At 37.8% G+C, this 20,507-nt stretch overlaps 1 protein-coding gene across 2 annotated transcripts in view; it reads left to right on the top strand.

Moving 5' to 3' along the window:
- The window catches only part of CLTC (clathrin heavy chain), a 92,277-nt gene that overhangs the window by 34,771 nt on the left and 36,999 nt on the right, over positions 1 to 20,507 (top strand). For both annotated transcript variants that reach the window (XM_060756779.2, XM_060756781.2), the window contains exons 5-10: positions 818 to 931; positions 4,725 to 4,898; positions 17,078 to 17,275; positions 17,527 to 17,727; positions 19,549 to 19,701; positions 19,792 to 19,914. In XM_060756779.2, the coding sequence (XP_060612762.1) occupies positions 818 to 931; positions 4,725 to 4,898; positions 17,078 to 17,275; positions 17,527 to 17,727; positions 19,549 to 19,701; positions 19,792 to 19,914 (963 nt within the window). The remainder of the gene's footprint in view (positions 1 to 817; positions 932 to 4,724; positions 4,899 to 17,077; positions 17,276 to 17,526; positions 17,728 to 19,548; positions 19,702 to 19,791; positions 19,915 to 20,507) is intronic.

Below are 20,507 nucleotides of genomic sequence, written 5' to 3'. Positions count from 1 at the left end.
AAAACATCTGGGGACCCAAGGGTGAGAAGCACTGGTCTAGATCTAGGGAAGTAATGCTACCCCTCTATTCCGCCTTGGTTAGACAACACCTGGAATACTGTGTCCAATTCTGAGCACCACAGTTCAAGAGATATATTGACAAGCTGGAATATGTCCAGAGGAGGGTGATTAAAATGATCAAGGGTCTGGAGAACAAGCCCTATGAGGAGCGGCTTAAGGAGCTGGGCATGTTTAGCCTGAAGAAGAGAAGGCTGAGAGGAGATATGATAGCCATGTATAAATATGTGAGAGGAAGCCGCAGGGAGGGGGGAGCAAGCTTGTTTTCTGCTTCCCTGGAGACTAGGACGCGGAACAATGGCTTCAAAGTACAAGAGAGGAGATTCCATCTGAACATGAGGAAGAACTTCCTGACTGTGAGAGCCGTTCATCAGTGGAACTCTGTCCCAGAGTGTGGTGGAGGCTCCTTCTTTGGAAGCTTTTAAACAGAGGCTGGATGGCCATCTGTCAGGGGTGATTTGAATGCAATATTCCTGCTTCTTGGCAGAATGGGGTTGGACTGGATGGCCCATGAGGTCTCTTCCAACTCTTTGATTCTATGATTCTATAAGTAAAAGACATGCAGATGATGCTGCCATCATCTCACGCTCCAGGGCAGGTCTATATTACCTACTAAGGAAATTCCTGCGCTGCTGTTCCCCAGAATGACCTAAAATCAATTATGTGAAATCTAAAGTTCTGGTATTTGAATGAAATTATGTGTCTTCCTTTGTTTAAAAAATGCTAAAGATATCCGTCAATCCAATCTCTTTCCACGCAGTTGCATATCATCGAGGTTGGCACACCCCCCACCGGAAACCAGCCCTTTCCCAAAAAGGCCGTGGATGTCTTCTTCCCGCCAGAAGCACAGAACGACTTCCCAGTCGCAATGCAGGTATGATGCCCGATTGAGAGACGGGGATTGCATGTCTGTGTGTGCATGGATGCAGAAGAAACTATTTGAATTTAGGAGGTTTTAAGTCCATCGCTTCAAAAATGCGAAACAATGCTCAAGCTAATACTGCCTGCTCCCAAGCCTTGGATTTGACATTGTAAGCTGCCTTTAATTGCTGCTTAGCCTTCCCTTTTATAGAACGACAGTTCAGGTATTTTTGGCTTTTATAAGGAGCGCACGGAAGGCGGCTGGTGACTTGATGGAGCTCTTTGCCACTTGGCCATTGAAGCATTCCCACTTAGTAATTCTATCTTTCCTTCCTAGCACAGCGGGGTTGGACTGAATGGCCTTTGGGGTCCCTTCCAACTCTATGCATCTAATAATAATAATAATAATAATAATAATACAGCATATAGATCTCATTTGCTGTGACATACTGTGTTTTTGTGTCAGTAAAATAATAATAATGATAATAATGATAATAATAATAATAATAATAATAATAATAATAATAATAATAATTTATTTTATTTCTCGTGTCAGGGCAGCCAGTCAATTATATTACATTTCTAACAGAACAAAGCAAACAAACAAACAGAGAAAATACAAAATGTGTGAGTTTGGTAGTTGATTAAATGTCCTTTGACCAGTATCTGGCTACTTTGAGTGCTTCTGGTGTTGCTGCAAGAAGGTCCTCCATTGTGTATGTGGCTGTGCTCAGGTTGCATTGCAGCAGGTGGTCAGTGGTTTGCTCCTCTCCGCACTCGCATGTCGAGAATTCCACTTTGTAGCCCCATTTCTGAAGGTTGGCTCTGCATCTCGTGGTGCCAGAGCGCAGTCTGTTCAGCGCCTTCCAAGTCGCCCAGTCCTCTGTGTGCCCAGGGGGGAGTCTCTCATTTGGTATCAGCCATTGGTTGAGGTTCTGGGTTTGAGCCTGCCACTTTTGGACTCTCGCTTGCTGAGGCATTCCAGAAGCAACCAGCAATAATAATAATATGCACATAATAAAAGTGAAAATATGTATGTGTGCGTGGTTGGGGTATCCATTCACACAAACAAGCTTCTGCCTCCACAAACTCCCACTCCTCAGGAGACACCAGTGTCCCTCCCTCCAATGATATTGCAGGTTATAGAGAGCACCATGAACATGTCCAAGAGCCTTGTCAATGTCCTTCAGAAACACCACACTGCCCAAGTGAACACTTTCACAGTTTCATCCTAGATTGTATGTGTTTCCTCCACCACAGACATCCCGGTGTTTCCGACTCTCTGCATTAGTGTGGCATTTTGCATGACCCCACCCACTGCCTCTCTCTTAACCCTTTTCTATTCCTTTCTATGGCACACAGCAAACAGAGGAATTGATCATCAACTGAGCATACTAGAGAGGTTTGAGGAGAATGATTTATAGGAATCATAGGTACTGGGATGTATAGTTCACCTGCAATTAATGAGCACTCTGAACTCCAACAAAGATGGAATTGGACCCAACTTGGCACACAAAGCCCCCATGACCAGCAAAAAATACCGGAAGTCTTTGGGGAAAATGCACCTTGATTTGGGGGAGTTGTAGTTCACCTACATCCAGAGCGTACTATGAACCCAAACAATGATGGATCTGGACCAAATTTGGCATATATCCCCGATATGCCCAAATTGGAATACTGGTGGGTTTGGAGGGGAATTGGCCTGCACATTTTGGAGTTTTGGGTACTGGGATGTATAGTTCACCTGCAATTAACAAGCACTCTGAACTCCACCAAAGATAGAACTGGACCCAACTTGGCACACAGAACCCCGATGTCAAGCAAAAAATACTGGAAGTCTTTGGGGAAAATTCACCTTGATTTGGGGGAGTTGTAGTTCACCTACATCCAGAGAGAACTGTGAACCCAAACACCGATGGATCTGGACCAAACTTGGCACATAGACCTGATATGCCGAAATTTGATTGCTGGAGGAGTTTGGGGGGAACTGACCTTCCTTTCTGGGCAGGAAGTTGGACTTTATAGGTCAAGACCAGCCCTTTGAATTGGGCTCGGTAGCTGACTCACAGTCGGTGGAGCTGACGTAACATAGGAGTAGTATGCTGCCTCTACACTGCCCTAGTTAGGAACCTTGGGCTAATTGAAGCTTCTGGGTAGTCAATACGAGATGTAACAAGAGCATGGACCACCATGGCCAAGTCTGGGCTTATTGTTGCCTGTTATGAATTTGTTAAAACCGAAAACATTTTCTGATCACCTTGTGTATGTGTCCCAAATCTGTGGGACATTATTGCAGACATACCTGACAGTCTTTGCTCATTTTTAAAGAGAGTTTCTAGTCTATATGGCAGTAAAAGAGTATTTAAGCTGCTAAATGCAGAAATGAGACAGTGAAAAAGAGTGTTAGCGATTGGAATGCAATTTATTTATTTATTTACTACATTTAATAATAAATAATAAAATAATAAATAAATATAAATGAATAAATACATTCAGAAATGAGACAGTGAAAAAGATTGTTAGTGATTGGAACACAATTTATTTATTTGCTGCATTTAATAATAAATAATATAATAATAATAAAATAATAAATAAATATAAATGAATAAATACATTCAGAAATGAGACAGTGAAAAAGATTGTTAGTGATTGGAACACAATTTATTTATTTATTTGCTGCATTTAATAATAAATAATATATAAATATTAATAATAAATAAATTTAGAAATGAGACAGTGATTGTTAGTGACTGGAACACAATATATAGCTACTTGACCATCCTCACAACTAACTTGAAGGCTTGAATTCGATACAAATTTTTATATACCGTATATACTCGAGTGTAAGCCGACCCGAATATAAGCCGAGGCATCTAATTTTACCACAAAAAACTGGGAAAATGTATTGATTCGAGTATAAGTCGAGAGTAGGAAATGCAGCCGCTATGAGTAAATTTCAAAATAAAAATAGATACCAATAAAATTACATTAATTGAGGCATCAGAGTCAGTATTCAAAAATATTTACATAAAATTGTAGTTCAAGAGAAAGCTGTCCAACTCTGATTAAACCATTATTCTAACCTTCTTCAAGGTCAATGTGCTTACATATCCTTCCAATAATAATAAAGGGAGTAAAATAATAAATGTAATAAACATAATAATAGAGTAAAATAATGGAAATGTAATAACAGTAATAAGAGAGAAAAGTAATAAATGTAATAATAACAATAATAAATAGAGTAAAATAATAAATGCAATAAAAATAATAATAGAGTAAAATAATGGAAATTCAATAACAGTAATAAGAGTAAAATAATAATAACAACAATAAATAGAGGAAAATAATAAATGTAATAACAATAAAGAGGAAAATAATAAATGTAATAACAACAATAATAGAGTAAAACCATAAATGTTATAATAACAATAAAGAGTAAAATAATAAATGTAATAATAATAATAAAAATAGAGTAAAATAATAAATGTAATAATAATAATAAAAAATAGAGTAAAATAATAAATGCAATAAAAATAATACTAATAACAGAGTAAAATCGTAAATAACATTGACTTGAGTATAAGCTGAGGGGAGATTTTTCAGCCTAAAAAAGCAGCTGAAAAACTAGGCTTATACTCAAGTATATACAATAACTTATATTATTCATTAAAAGCAACTTCTGAATCTGTGTTGGTTTATATTTTTGATTGCACCTAGAATCATGTGTCTGAGCATAGTGTACACAGCACATAAGTGCAACCATGGAAGGCCTCAACTCTGTTGTCACTCTTTTTTCTCCTTTGCAGATTAGTGAAAAGCACGACGTGGTCTTCTTGATCACCAAATACGGTTACATCCATCTCTATGACCTTGAAACAGGCACCTGCATCTATATGAACAGAATTAGTGGCGAGACCATCTTTGTCACTGCTCCTCATGAAGCCACGGCTGGAATCATCGGGGTCAACAGGAAAGGACAAGTAAGGAAAACATGGCTTATTGCCAGGATAAATAATTTGTATTTCTCAAACTCTGTCTTGGGAGAGTGTGTGCTTAACTGTAGTCCCTCGAATGGGATTTTGCGTGCTGTTGCTGCCAGGAAGCATTTGAGTTGCATTTGTGGAGCAGTAGGTGAAAGTTCAGAAAATGGGACAGAGGAAGGAATGCGGCCCGGTCTTCTGTTGGCAATATTTAACACTGTTGACCTTGGGAGATCTTTCTAGTTAAAAGGGATGTTTGCTTTGAGTTTATAATAATGCTGTCAGTGGTGGAATGCCATGATTTGGAAGCTTCAAAGGACTGCAACTTCCATAATCCTTTACTAATGGCCATATTGAGCCAGCGTATTGTAGTGGTTTGACTATTGGAACTATAACACCAGGAGAGTTAGGTTCAAGTCCCTGATCAGCCTACTATATTGATAATAATAATTTTTGTGTGTGTCAGGAGTGACTTTTAGTAATGTAATAAAATATAATGTAGCGAAATGTAGTAAATAAATACATAAGAGCATCTAAAGCTTTGGAGAGCTTATGTTCAACCATTTCAAATCTCCCTGCTTGGGCGGTGATGGCATGATCGTCAGCATAGATTTTTTCCCCCATCTCAGGAGTAACTTGAGAAACTGCAAGTTGCTATTGGTGTGAGAGAATTGGCCATCTACAAGGACGCTGCCCAGGTTTTTTTGATGTTTTACCATCCTTGTGGGAGGATTCCCTCATGTCCCCACATAGGGAGCTGGAGCTAACAGAGGGAGCTCACCCCCCGCTCTCCCCATATTCGAACCTCCGACCTGTCAGTCTTCAGTCTTGCCGACCTAAGGGTTTAACCCATTGCGCCACTGTTAATAATATTATAATGTAATACAATATAATAATAATACAATCTAATAATTATGTCTTTTATATTACATGTAATATTACTAATAATATTACAGTATAGTAGTATAGTACAATATAGTCATATATAATACTAATATTGTATTATGCTAATAATATAATATATTGTTTACACATATAATACTGATAATATTATTATAATATAATACAATATAATTCTAATAATAAAACAATATAATAATTATATATTTTATAATACATGTAATATTGCTAATAATACAGTATAGTGGTATAGTACAATATAGTAGTACTAATATTAGCATAGTATAGTATTATATTGTTAGCATAGCACAGTATTAGTGTAGTATTATATATTGCTATATTGTATAGTACAATATAGTAATATATAATACTAATATTGTGCTTTGCTGATAATATAATTGTGAGGAGGTCGTTATTATTCTGCTGCCACCAATTGTAACGATGACCGTTTTAATGCCACCGAATACCACCAATTGTGAAGGTGCGAGTGGTAAAACACCCACTGCCACCTTATCTATGAGGGAAGCCGGGCAACGATCAATATCAGCCTAGGAACTATTTTATAAAGGGACTGTTACTGGCTGGCTTTATTATTGCAGGCTGTTCAACTTAGAAGAAACTGTATCAGGCAAGGCTTGAGGAGAACAGTAACAAGTTTATTTTAACAGCAGTATAATAAGTTTAACTGTTTCTTCAAAAGAGGCATAAATCTTGATGGTTACACTGGAAAGGTTTCATGAGTAAACTCAGGCAAACACTTCATAAGGTTTCACAGCTGGCACAACAGGCTTAAACCCAGCCAAACCTTGATTCTTAATTCAGAATCAACAACCCCCTGTACCGGGTCCTTCTATGCAACCACTTTGGTCACCAATTAATTCCCTGAATCTCTAAGAGATTCAGTTTTTCCCTATAGCACACTAGCTACAGACACATTCCCTGAATCTCCACCAAAAGATTCCGTGTCCTCTCAGCAGCTCTCCGGCCACTGACTGGATTTTTAAAACACAGCTGCCTCTGAAGAGGCGGTTGGCTCCGCCCCTGTTGCTATGGCAACTTAGCTAACACCAAGCCACTCCCACAAAACATAACCTCCCATACTTACCATCCCTAAACCATTGTCCAAACTACACATAACCAAAGGAATAAAATTTACACATCGTCACACCTCCCAACCCATAGGGATTATTTTTGACTTTTCTATCAACTAGAATGGTCAAAAATAATTTGGATAATACCAACATCATATAACTATATACAAACCATATTTTGATCAGTTATCTAATAACACTGGTTAAGGCATCCTGGAAAGTGAGTCCGCAACAACATTGGTTCTACCTTTTACATGCTCTATATCAAAGGTATAATCTTGCAATGATAAACTCCACCGTAAAAGTTTGTTGTTGGTGCTTTTGGTGTTATCCAGCCATTTTAATGGGGCATGATCCGTTTGAAGGGTAAACCTTCTTCCCCATAAATAGGGCCGCAATTTTTGTATGGACCATATTATAGCTAGACATTCCTTCTCAATAGTAGACAAACTACATTCTCTGGGCAATAGCTTTTTACTTAAAAATAGAATAGGATGACTCTCTCCTTCTTGATCTAATTGGCTTAATACCGCCCCCAACCCAGTTTCGGATGCATCACATGTTAAAGTAAAGGGTTTATCAAAGTCTGGGGCTCTTAATACGGATCGTGAGGTTATGGCCTGTTTTATCTGGTCCATTGACCTTTGACATTCTGCAGTCCAAAGTACTTGATTAGGGCAACTCTTTCGTGTAAGATTTGTCAAAGGCACCGCTAAAGTACTAAAGGATGGGATAAATTTCCGATAATATCCTGCCAACCCAAGAAATGATCTTACTTGTTTCTTTGTCTTGGGTATTGGCCACTGATGTATGGCTTCAACCTTGGTAGGTTCTGGCCCAATGATACCACAACCCACAATATGTCCTAAGTATTTGGTGGTGCGGTTACCCATGTGGCACTTAGGGGCCTTGATTGTTAAACCTGCCTCCTGTAACCGATGCAATACTTGCTCAACGTGTTTCAAATGGTCTTCCCATGTGGTACTAAAGATTCCAATATCGTCCATATATGCAACGCAAAAGTCTCCCATTCCCCTAAGTACACTATCCACTAACCGTTGGAATGTGGCTGGACTATTCCTTAAACCAAAGGGTAAAGTGGTGAACTCATATAACCCTTCATGAGTTCTAAAGGCAGTCTTCTCTTGGTCTTGGGGAGCCATAGGTACTTGCCAAAATCCTTTTGTTAAGTCTAGGCTACTAATATAATTGGCTCTCCCTATCCTCTCCAATAAGTCATCTAACCGGGGCATTGGATAGTTATCAGGTTGTGTGACCTTGTTTAGGAGCCTATAATCCACACAGAACCGTATGGTGTTGTCTGGTTTCTGGACTAGCACAATAGGTGATACCCATGGGCTATTAGATGGAACAATAACACCCATTTCTAGCATTTCTTTTATCTCTCTTTCAATACATTTGGTTAGCTTCCCCGTGACTCTATATGGAGATGAAGCTATAGGGGGGGAGTCACCAGTAAGGATTCGATGGTGAACTCCTGTTACCCTTCCTGGAAGATCTGAGAACAATTGATTATACTTCTTAAGTAACTTTTTAATCTGGGTTCGTTGTTCCTGGGATAATTCTTCATCTATTTTTACCTGGTCAATATTACCATAAGCTTTCCTATTTCCTTCCCAGAAAGAAAATGTCCCTGTCTCTTCACCAGTTATAACCATATAAACATTAGCAATCTTATTTACATAGGGTTTCAACATATTAACATGCACCAGTCTTTCACTAGCAGTCTGTTCATCAAAGATCAAGTAGTTGACACTACTGTGTTTCTTGATCACCTTCCATGGACCGGTCCAGTCTAATTGAAGTTTATTGGACTTTGCCGGAGTGAGATAAAGGACTTCATCTCCTATGTTGAAATTTCTGCATCGTGATGACAGATCATATCTTGACTTCTGTTTCTGCTGGGCTGCTGCAATATTGTCTTTGGCGATGTTCCTTGCCGTCTCCAACGTGGACTGAAGATCCTGGAGGTATCTGGTTACTGGAACAGGCTCCCGCTCCGGATACGCTTCCCAAAACTCTCTCACCAGATCAAGTGGGCCTCGTACATGCCTGCCATATAGTAGCTCAAACGGACTGTATCCAGTGCTTTCTTGGGGAATCTCTCTATAGGCAAAAAGAAGTTGCTGTAATTTTACATCCCAGTCATTTGGATGTTGTTGACTGTATGCCTTAATCATTCTCACCAAGGTCTTGTTAAAATTTTCTACAAGCCCATTGGTTTGTGGATGGTACGCAGTGGATGTTAAATGTTTAATGCCACATATCTCCAGTAACTTCTCCATTAGTCTTGAGGTGAATTGAGTCCCCAAATCAGATATTAATTCCTTCGGATACCCTGTCCTTCCCCATATGGACAGTAGAGCATTTGCCACTGTGGTAGTTTCTATATTAGACAATGCCACAGCTTCCGGGTAACGAGTGGCATAGTCCATCATCGTTAAGACATATCTGCTGCCTCTCCGACTTGGCTTTGGTAGAGGGCCCACAATGTCAATACCAACTCTAAAGAAAGGTTCACCGATAATTGGCATGGGGATCAATTGAGCTTTTGTTTTGTCTTGGCCGGAACTGATCCTCTGGCAAGTGTCACAAGATTGACAAAAGTCCTTAATTTGTTGGTACATGCCGGGCCAAAAGAAGTTTTTTGCAATGCGCTGGGTAGTGCGCCTAATTCCCATGTGACCTCCTTGTGGGCTGGCATGTGCCATCTGCATGAGGTGCCCACGATACTTCTGAGGTACCACGATTTGGGTGTAAGAAACAGCTGGAAACTTGTGGTCTAAAACTTCCCTGTATAGAACTTCATTTTTTATTACAAATCGGTTTGGTTTCTCTGGGGTTAACTCTGTTTTTTCGGTTTGAGTTGTATCAAACAAGGTCTGGAGTGTGTCATCAGCCTTTTGTTCTTTAGAAATTTCATTTTCTCCTTTCGTCCCTTGAACCAACTCAGTTACAATAGAGCTTGCTTCGGGTTTCTGTCCCATAGGTTGACAGATGGGTAAACATGAAGTGTTTTGTACTCCAGTCTGTTCCACAGTCAGGTCTTTTCCCTCTTTAGGTGACTCTGATATTTTTTTAATTCTTCTGACCAGGTCATTTCCAATTAAGCATGAGTAAGGGATCTCTGAACTCATGGCAAAATCCCACATGCCTGTCCAATTGCCATATTTTATAGGTAAAGAGACCACGTTTGAAGTAATCGCTGGTCCTAAACCTTTTAAATTAATCTGAGAAGTAGGATTTTGATACTTCTCAGGTACCATCTTTGAATGAATTACACAGACTTCGGAACCCGTATCTCTCCATCCATGTAACAGGTTTCCATCTATTTCGATGGGTTCCAAATAGTCATTTGGGACTGTGTTTAGTACCACAAACAAACACTGTTTTTCAATCTGTTCCCCCTTTTGCACCACCTCAGTGCAATCCTTCTTAGCACTGGGTTCCATTTCTTTTCCTGGGGTATTTCTTTCTCTAATGAAGAAGGTGGACTTCTCTTTTTTCAGGAGATTACATTGGGACTTAAAATGTCCTATTTTTCCGCAATGAAAACAAGCCTTATTTCCCTCAGCACTGTTAGGCTGCATGGCGCCTGCCATCCTCCAGGCGGTGTTTTCTACTGAAAAGCCTCTCCCTGGCTGACTGTGAGGGGATTTTTTAAATGGCGGTTGGGATTGTCTTGTTTCCTTTTTGACTCCTTCTTCTACTTTAAATCCTTCCTTTAAAGTAATCAACTGGTCCACCATGATAGCTGCTTGTGCTGAAGTTTCGGGGTTTCTATCCTGTATAATCCATTTATAATCAAGGGGGACCTGTTGATAAAACTGCTCCTTTTGAATTAAGTTTTTGAGCTGCTGGAAGTCATTTACCTCAGCGCCTTTGATCCAGCTCTCAAAGTATTGTGCTTGTTTGGAAGCTAATTGAGAATAACTCTCATATTTTTCTTTTTTGATCATCCTGAACTTCATCCTATAAAATTCAGGTGTCAGCTGCAATTTCTGTTGAACTTCTCGTTTAAACTTAGAGTAATCTTTATGTTCTGTCTCTGCCATGTCGCTATAAATCTCCAGAAGTTTACCGCAAATCTGTGGCCTTAAATATGCCATCCATTTTTCCTCAGCTACATTGAAGTCTCTACAACATCGTTCGAAGGAAATTAAGAACTTTTCGATATTGTCTTCTTTATTGTATCTTGGGAATTTTCTCAAAATATGATCCATAGGGATCTCCTCTGGTCTCTCCTGTATATTCACTTGTGTCTGAGGGAGAGTTAAACGTTGTTTTTCAATTTCTAATTCCATTTTCCGTAATTCAGCCTGCCTGACTCTTTCCCTCTCCTCAAACTCCATTTCTGCCTGTCTCTTTTGGGCTTCCATTTCTGTCTGCCTCTTTTGGGCTTCCATTTCTGCCTGCCTCTTTTGGGCTTCCATTTCTGCCTGTCTTGCCCTGTCCTGTGCCTCAATTTCCAATTTTCTTAACTCTATCTGATATTTATACTGTAACTCAGACATAGGAGTTTGGTCTGAGTCTGAGCTTCCCTCTTCTTGATAAGCCTCAACCTCCTTTGTTACTTTGCCTTGCTTTTTAGCCGCCATCTTTGGCTCCAACTTTTACCTCAGGATTTTTCCTTTAGGCGATCTTAGGCACTAAATCAGATGTTAAACGTATCCCGTCGCTTGCCACCAATTGTGAGGAGGTCGTTATTATTCTGCTGCCACCAATTGTAACGATGACCGTTTTAATGCCACCGAATACCACCAATTGTGAAGGTGCGAGTGGTAAAACACCCACTGCCACCTTATCTATGAGGGAAGCCGGGCAACGATCAATATCAGCCTAGGAACTATTTTATAAAGGGACTGTTACTGGCTGGCTTTATTATTGCAGGCTGTTCAACTTAGAAGAAACTGTATCAGGCAAGGCTTGAGGAGAACAGTAACAAGTTTATTTTAACAGCAGTATAATAAGTTTAACTGTTTCTTCAAAAGAGGCATAAATCTTGATGGTTACACTGGAAAGGTTTCATGAGTAAACTCAGGCAAACACTTCATAAGGTTTCACAGCTGGCACAACAGGCTTAAACCCAGCCAAACCTTGATTCTTAATTCAGAATCAACAACCCCCTGTACCGGGTCCTTCTATGCAACCACTTTGGTCACCAATTAATTCCCTGAATCTCTAAGAGATTCAGTTTTTCCCTATAGCACACTAGCTACAGACACATTCCCTGAATCTCCACCAAAAGATTCCGTGTCCTCTCAGCAGCTCTCCGGCCACTGACTGGATTTTTAAAACACAGCTGCCTCTGAAGAGGCGGTTGGCTCCGCCCCTGTTGCTATGGCAACTTAGCTAACACCAAGCCACTCCCACAAAACATAACCTCCCATACTTACCATCCCTAAACCATTGTCCAAACTACACATAACCAAAGGAATAAAATTTACACATCGTCACAATAATACATTGTGTGTACATATAATATTGATAATACTATTATAACATAATACAATATAATACTACTAATAATACAATATAATAGTTAAATATTATAATATATATAATACAAATAATATAATAGTATAGTGGTATAGTACAATATAGTAATATATAATACTAATATTATGCTGTAATAATATAATAGATTGTATACACATGCAATATTGATAATAATATAATAATGTAATACAATATAATGCTAATAATAATACAGTATAATAATTATGTCTTTTCTATTACATGTAATAGTACTAATAATATTACAGTATAGTGGTATAGTACAATATAGTAATACTAATATTAGTATAGTATAGTATTATATTGTTAGTATAGCACAATATTAGTATAGCACAATATTAGAACAATGTTAGTATAGTATTATTGTGTAGTACAATATAGTAATATATAATACTAATATTGTGCTTTGCTAATATAATACATTGTGTGTACATATAATATTGATAATAATATTGTAATGTAATACAATATAATACTACTAATAATACAATATAATAATTATATTCTATATTTCATGCAATATTACTAATAATATAGTATAGTGGTATAGTACAATATAGTAATATATAATATTAATATTGTGTTGTGCTAATAATATAATATATTGTATACACATATAATGATAATAATATTATAATGCAATACAATATAATACTACTAATAATAAAATATAATAATCATATTCTATATTGCATGTAATATTACTAATAATATTACAGTATAGTGGTATAGTACAACATAGGATTATTTAATACTAATATTGTGTTATGCTAATAATATAATATATTGTATACACATATAATGATAATATTATACTGTAATACAATATAACAATTATGTCTTTTATATTATGTGTAATATAATACTATTACAGTATAGTGGTGTAGTACAGTATAGTAATATTTAATTCTAATATTGTGCTATGCTAATAATAATGTCCATATAACTTGTAAGCTTCTCTGAGTCCCCTTCGGGGTGAGAAGGGTGGGGTAGAAAAATGGTAAATAAATAAATACGAGAAGATCTTAGGCAAGTCACTCTTTCCTAGGAAAGTTGTGTTCAAGGCTCAGAATGAACACAAAATGAGCCAAGAGTAAGGGGAAGGAATTGTGGTTTTGCTTGTTGCAGTCTGAAGGGTGTGTGTCCAAGAGCAATGCCTCCTTGCCTGGGCCACTGTTATTGTTGGAATTCCTTTCTCAAATAGCGAGCATCCTTCCCCCAGGATTGTGTTAATCTGCTGCTAAGCTGCCCTGGCTACAAAAAGCCTCTCTTGGCAGCTGGTTGCATGATCTGGTAAGTGGCAGCATCAGGACTTGCTTTGGGTGTCAAAGCTTGAGCTGGTTGAGGCTGCGTTTTATGTCAGACCAGAGGATTGCCAGCCTAGGCCAGTTTTGTCCATGCTGGCCGACTCTTTCCCTGTCTGGTATTTCTAAATTGCAAGGAATTCAATCTGAGCCACTAAGTTTGCAAAGCAGATGTGTCGCTGCAAAGTTGTGGTCCCTTTCCAACTGGGATTCAGGGGACTGAAGTTTCAGCCATTTAAGCATGCTAGAACACTTATATCGGGCATGGGCAAGCTTTCTAATTTTGGGGGCCACACGCTAGCACCCCCTGCTAAGAGGACTGGCCTCCCGGTGATGGAAGGAAAGAGGAAGGAAGGGGGAGGATGGAAGGAAAGGGATGGTGAAAGAAGAAAGAGGGAGGGAGGGAGGGAAGGAGGGAAGAAAGGAAGGAAAGTCAAGGGAAGGAAGGATGGATGAAAGGGTGGAAAGGAAGGAAGGAGAAAGGGAGAGAGGGAAGGAAGGACGAAAAGGTGGAAGGGGAGGATGAAAGGAAAAAGAGGGAGGGAAAGGGTGCGAGGTAAGGAGGAAAGAAAGAGAAAAGGGAGGGAAGGAGGGAAGGATAAGAGGGTGGAAGGGAAGGATGGAAGGAAGGCAAAGAGGGAAGGAAGTAATTATAAAAGGGTAGAAGGGAATGGAGGGAAGAAAGAGATAAGGAAAGAGAAATGGAAGGAAGGATGAAAGAGTGGAAGGGAAGGATAAAGAGAGAGGGAAGGATGGAGGAAAGACAGGAGGAAGGAAAGACAAAAGGGAAGGAAGAATGGAATGAAGGAAGGAAGGGAAAGATGGATGGATAAACAGGTGGAAGAAAGGACGAAAGGGAAGGAAGGAGAAAGAGGGAGAGAGGAAAGGAAGGACGAAAGGGTGGAAGGGGAGGATGGAAGGAGAAAGGAAGGGAGGTAAGGAGGGAGGAAAGAGAAGGAAGGGGAGACAAAGGGGAGGGAAGGATGAAAGGATGGAAGGTAAGGATGAAAGAAAAGAAGGGAAGAAGGAAAGAGAAGGAAGGATGAAAGGGTGGAAGGAAAGGATAAAGAGAGGGAAAGAAAGAAAGGGAAGAATGGGATAGTTAGATGGAAGGATGAAAGGGGAGAAAGAAGGAGAGGGGAGGAAGGATGAAAGGGTTGAAGGGGAGGATGGAAGGAGAAAGGGAGGTAAGGAGGAAGGAAAGAGAGAAGGAAGGAAGGAGGAAAGGGTGGAAGGGAAAGGAGGGAGGGAGAAAAGGAGAAGAAAGGGAGGGAGGAAAGAGGAGAAAGAAAAGACAAAAAAAGGAAGGAGAAAGAGGGAAAGGAAGGGTGGAAGGGAAGGAGAAAGAGGGAGAGAAAGAGAGAAGGAAGGAAAGAAGACGGTGAAAGAGAGGAGGGCCTGAGAAAAGAGCCCAAGGGGCCGCATCCGGTCCACGGTCCTGGTTTTGCCCATACCTGACTTAGATGGTGGCAGAACTGATTCAGCATCACAAATAAGCTGATTTGTCATTGCATATTGAAGAGGGGTGCTCTTTGAAATGTAGGAGACTTTCCTGAGCACAAGGAGTGCATGCATACATCTGATGTCCCCATTTGGTGCATTGTGCGCTGATGAGCAGCCATGGATGATTCATGGCTGTTGGCACGGCCATCGTCCTCCCTCTCCCGCCCGGAGATCAGCGAGGCATGGCTTTCTCACGGAAGAAGCAGCCCTTCGCTGACTCACAGGAATTCTGCACACAAACTGGTTTCATCTTGGACCATATTATATCTGACTGGGAGTGCAGGAGGCATTAAGACTTCTACATACCCCGGAGAAATGTGCCTAGCGTTCTGCCATATTGAGGGGAGGGATATGTCCACAGGCTTCATAGATGAAGCTTTTGCGTGGGCACAATTTCATAAAAAAAGAATGTAACTTCCTGTCTTGTCTCTGAAGGGCAGCTCAAGGAGTTAATCTTCTAGAGATGCCACCTTTTAACTGTGTGCATGCCATCCCAAGCCATTTTTCATGCCCAAAGCAGAGTGGGATATGGCATCTCAACTTCCTTCCTGAGTCAGTGTGCTTGATATCCAAAGCTAAACAATTTATTGAGTCTCTTTTTTTAGAGATAAAGTAGGATACAAATACAGTAATAATAATTATAATTATAGTTATTATTATAATTTGAAACACAAGATTAGTACACAGAAAACAAGATCATTATGCTGGTTGTTGTGTTAGATCACACGTCGGACACTTCCCAAGTGTCTATTATTATTATTATTATTATTATTATTATTATTATTATTAATAGTATTTTAATGTTATTATTATGGTATATTATTATTATTATTATTATTATTATGTATAATATTTTAGTGTTATTATTATTATATTGACGCAAAACACAGTATGACACAGCAAACGAGATTTAGATGCTGAATTTTGTATCACAAAATAACAAATCAAACACTTCCCTATCATGTAGGACTGTGTGATGTATAGTATTTCAGTATTATTATTATTATTATTATTATTATTATTATTATTATTATTATTTAAAGCATAGCAAGATTAATACACAGCAAACAAGATCACTGTGCTGGTTGTTGTATTGGATCACACTTCGGACACTTCCCAAGTTCTAGTGTTATTGTTATTCTAGTATATTATTATTATTCTAGTATATTATTATTATTATTATTAGTAGTAGTAGTAGTAGTAGTATTTGTAGTATTTTAGTATTATTATTATTATAGTATATAATTATTATGTATATTATTTTAGTATTATTATATTGGCACAAAACACAGTATGACACAGCAAACGAGATTAGATGCTGGATTTCGTATCACAAAATCACAAGTCGAACACTTCCCAAACATTTAGGACTGTGTGATGTATAGTATTTATTATTATTATTATTATTATTATTATTATTATTTGAAAAGCAACAAGATGAGCCCATAGCAATCGAGATCACTCTGCTGGCTGTTGTATTGGATCACACGTCAGACACTTCCCAAGTGTCTTTTATTATTATTATTATTATTATTATTATTTATGATTATATATAGTATTTTAGTATTATTATTATTGTATATTATTATGCATAGTATTTTAGTATTATGGTATATTATTATGTATAGTATTTTAGTATTATTATTATACTATATTATTATTATGTATAGTATTTTAGTATTATTTTTAGTATATTGACACAAAACACAGTATGACACAGCAAACGAGATATAGATGCTGGATTTTGTATCACAAAATCACAAGTCGAACACTTCCCAATAATGTAGGACTGTGTGGTGTATATTATTATTATTATTATTATTATTCTTTACCTCCTGCTCAGGTCCTCTCGGTGTGTGTTGAGGAAGAGAACATCATCCCTTACATCACCAACGTGTTGCAGAACCCCGACCTGGCGTTGCGGATGGCTGTCCGTAACAACCTGGCTGGTGCGGAAGAACTCTTTGCCCGGAAATTCAATGCGCTTTTTGCCCAAGGGAGCTATTCGGAAGCGGCAAAGGTGGCAGCAAATGCCCCCAAGGTATGGACAAAGGATTTTGGAGCAACTCTCACTGGGCCCTGTGTCTACTAAGTCTCATCTTCTAACAAGGGAAAAGGGTATGAAAGTCCATGCAGCTACATTTTGCCTAGAGAGAGGCAAAATGTGCCTCCTCATAAGTAGAAAGAAAAGCAGAAGAGTGGGAGTGATGAGCTTGTTGGGGGGACTGAACTGTCTTGTTGGTGCCCTAAAGGGATCTGTGAATTAATGTTACCCGCCTCTTCCTTTTCAAGGGAATATTGCGTACCCCAGACACCATCCGCCGGTTCCAGAGTGTCCCAGCGCAGCCGGGCCAGACCTCTCCCCTGCTCCAGTATTTTGGGATCCTGCTAGACCAAGGGCAGCTGAACAAGTATGAGTCCTTGGAGCTCTGCCGGCCGGTCCTCCAGCAGGGACGCAAGCAGCTCCTGGAGAAATGGTTGAAGGAAGATAAGGTACAATATCCTGGGACTCTGAGGGAGAGAACTAGGTATTTGAGGGACTATGGTTTAGTGGTTATCAAACATACATAGAATAGAATCATAGAATCAAAGAGTTGGAAGATACACATATATACACACACAAAACACATATATACAGATACAGATATATACAGATACAGATATATACAGACTGGACCACAGCAACGTGTGGTAGGGGACAGCTAATATATTATATTATTAGCAAAGCAAATTATTATTATTATTATTATTATTATTATTATTATTATACACATATATAAACACACAAAACACATATATACAGATACAGATATACACAAACTGGGCCACAGCAACGCGTGGCAGGGGACAGCTAGTATATTATATTATTAGCAAAGCAGATTATTATTATTATTATTATTTACTATATTGTATTATAACACTATTCTGCAGTATTATTACTAATATTACATGTAATATATAATATACAATTATTCTATTTTACTGGAAAACACAGCAGAAGAGACTTAGAAAGCCAAAAAATAAATACGTTACAACGAATGTGCTAAAACCACGTATATACACCTATACACAAATATATACACACACACATACACACATATACACAGACTGGGCCACAGCAACGCGTGGCAGTGAACGGATAGTATATTATATTATTAGCCTAGCATTATTATTATTATTATATATTACTATATTGTACTATACCACTATTCTGCATTATTATTACTAATATTACATGTAATGTATAATATTCAATTATTCTATTTTACTGGAAAACACAGCAGAAGAGACTTAGAAAGCCAAAAAATAAATACGTTACAACGAATGTGCTAAAACCACGTATATACACCTATACACAAATATATACACACACACATACACACATATACACAGACTGGGCCACAGCAACGCGTGGCAGTGAACGGATAGTATATTATATTATTAGCCTAGCATTATTATTATTATTATATATTACTATATTGTACTATACCACTATTCTGCATTATTATTACTAATATTACATGTAATGTATAATATTCAATTATTCTATTTTACTGGAAAACACAGCAGAAGAGACTTAAAAAGGCAAAAAATAAATACAACGAATGCACAAAACCACATATATATATATGCACACACACACAAACATACATATACATATATATACACACACAAAACACATATATACAGACCGGGCCACAGCAACACATGGCAGGGGACGGCTAGTATATTATATTAATAGCATAGCACATTATTGTTATTATTATTATTATTATTATTATTATTATATTACTATATTGTATATTATTATTATTATTATTATACACTATTCTTCAGTATTATTACTAATAATATATGTAATATATAATATACAGTTATTCTATTTTACTGGAAAACACAGCAGAAGAGACTTAAAAAGCCAAAAATTAAAAAAATACATTACAACGAATGCAAAAAGCACATATATATACGTAAACACATATATATACACATATACACAAATATATACACACAAAGCGCATATACACAGACTGGGCCACAGCAACGCGTGGCAGGGGACGGCTAGTGTGTGTGTGTGTGTGTGTATTATTATTATTATTATTATTAACTTTATTTGTACCCCGCTAACATCTCCCGAAGGACTCGGTGCGGCTTACAAAGGCCAAGGTCCTCAATAAAACAACAGCATAACAAATACAACAATAAAACTCATAAAGCAAACCAATAAACATTAAAGCAATAACAGTAAAACATCAAAACAATACATCATGACACATTTAAAACAAACATATATATATATTTGTTTCAAAACAGCTGGAGTGTTCAGAAGAACTGGGAGATCTTGTGAAATCTGTGGATCCAACACTGGCTCTGAGCGTCTACCTGAGAGCCAATGTCCCCAACAAAGTCATCCAGTGTTTTGCCGAAACGGGACAAGTCCAGAAGATTGTGCTGTATGCCAAAAAGGTGATTGCTTGATCTGAAATTATAGTAGTTTAGGCTGAGATTGGCAATCCAAATCCTAATTGGTGCGTGGGCATGTTTTTTTGGTCATAGGTTGGCTACACTCCCGACTGGATCTTTCTCCTGAGGAATGTTATGCGGATCAGCCCAGACCAAGGACAGCAGTTTGCCCAAATGCTGGTTCAGGATGAAGAGCCCCTTGCAGATATCACCCAAGTAAGTCAAACCTAGAGAAAGTCTGGTCATTGATAGCTGCCTGCAATAGACTGGTAATAATAATAAAACTTTATTATTTTATTTATGACATTTATATGCCACCCATCTCACCCCGAGGGGGACTCAAAGCGGCTTACAAGATATAGAATGTATTATATCAGTAGCATAGTACAATATCAGTATTAAATATTACTGTATTGTACTATACCATTACATTGTAATATTATTAGTAATATTACATGCAATATAAAATATATAATTATAATATCATATTATTATTAGTATTATATTGCATTACGTTATAATATTATAAATATTATATGTATATACAATGTATGAAATTATATTATTAGCATAACACAGTGGACAAGGTGGACAATATATTATATTATTAGCATAGTACAATATCAGTATTATATATTACTGTATTGTACTATTCCATTATGTTGTAATATTATTAGTCATATTACATGTAATATAAAATATATAATTATAATATATTATTAATATACAGTATATTATATTATATTTTTTAGCATAGCACAATATCAGTATTATATTGTAATATTATTAGCAATATTACATGTAATATA

This window comes from Anolis sagrei, chromosome 11 (genome assembly GCF_037176765.1).
Source record: "Anolis sagrei isolate rAnoSag1 chromosome 11, rAnoSag1.mat, whole genome shotgun sequence".
NCBI lineage: Eukaryota > Metazoa > Chordata > Lepidosauria > Squamata > Dactyloidae > Anolis > Anolis sagrei.
The sequence above is the reverse complement of the archived record's forward strand: the minus strand, read 5'-3'. Positions and strand labels throughout refer to the sequence as shown.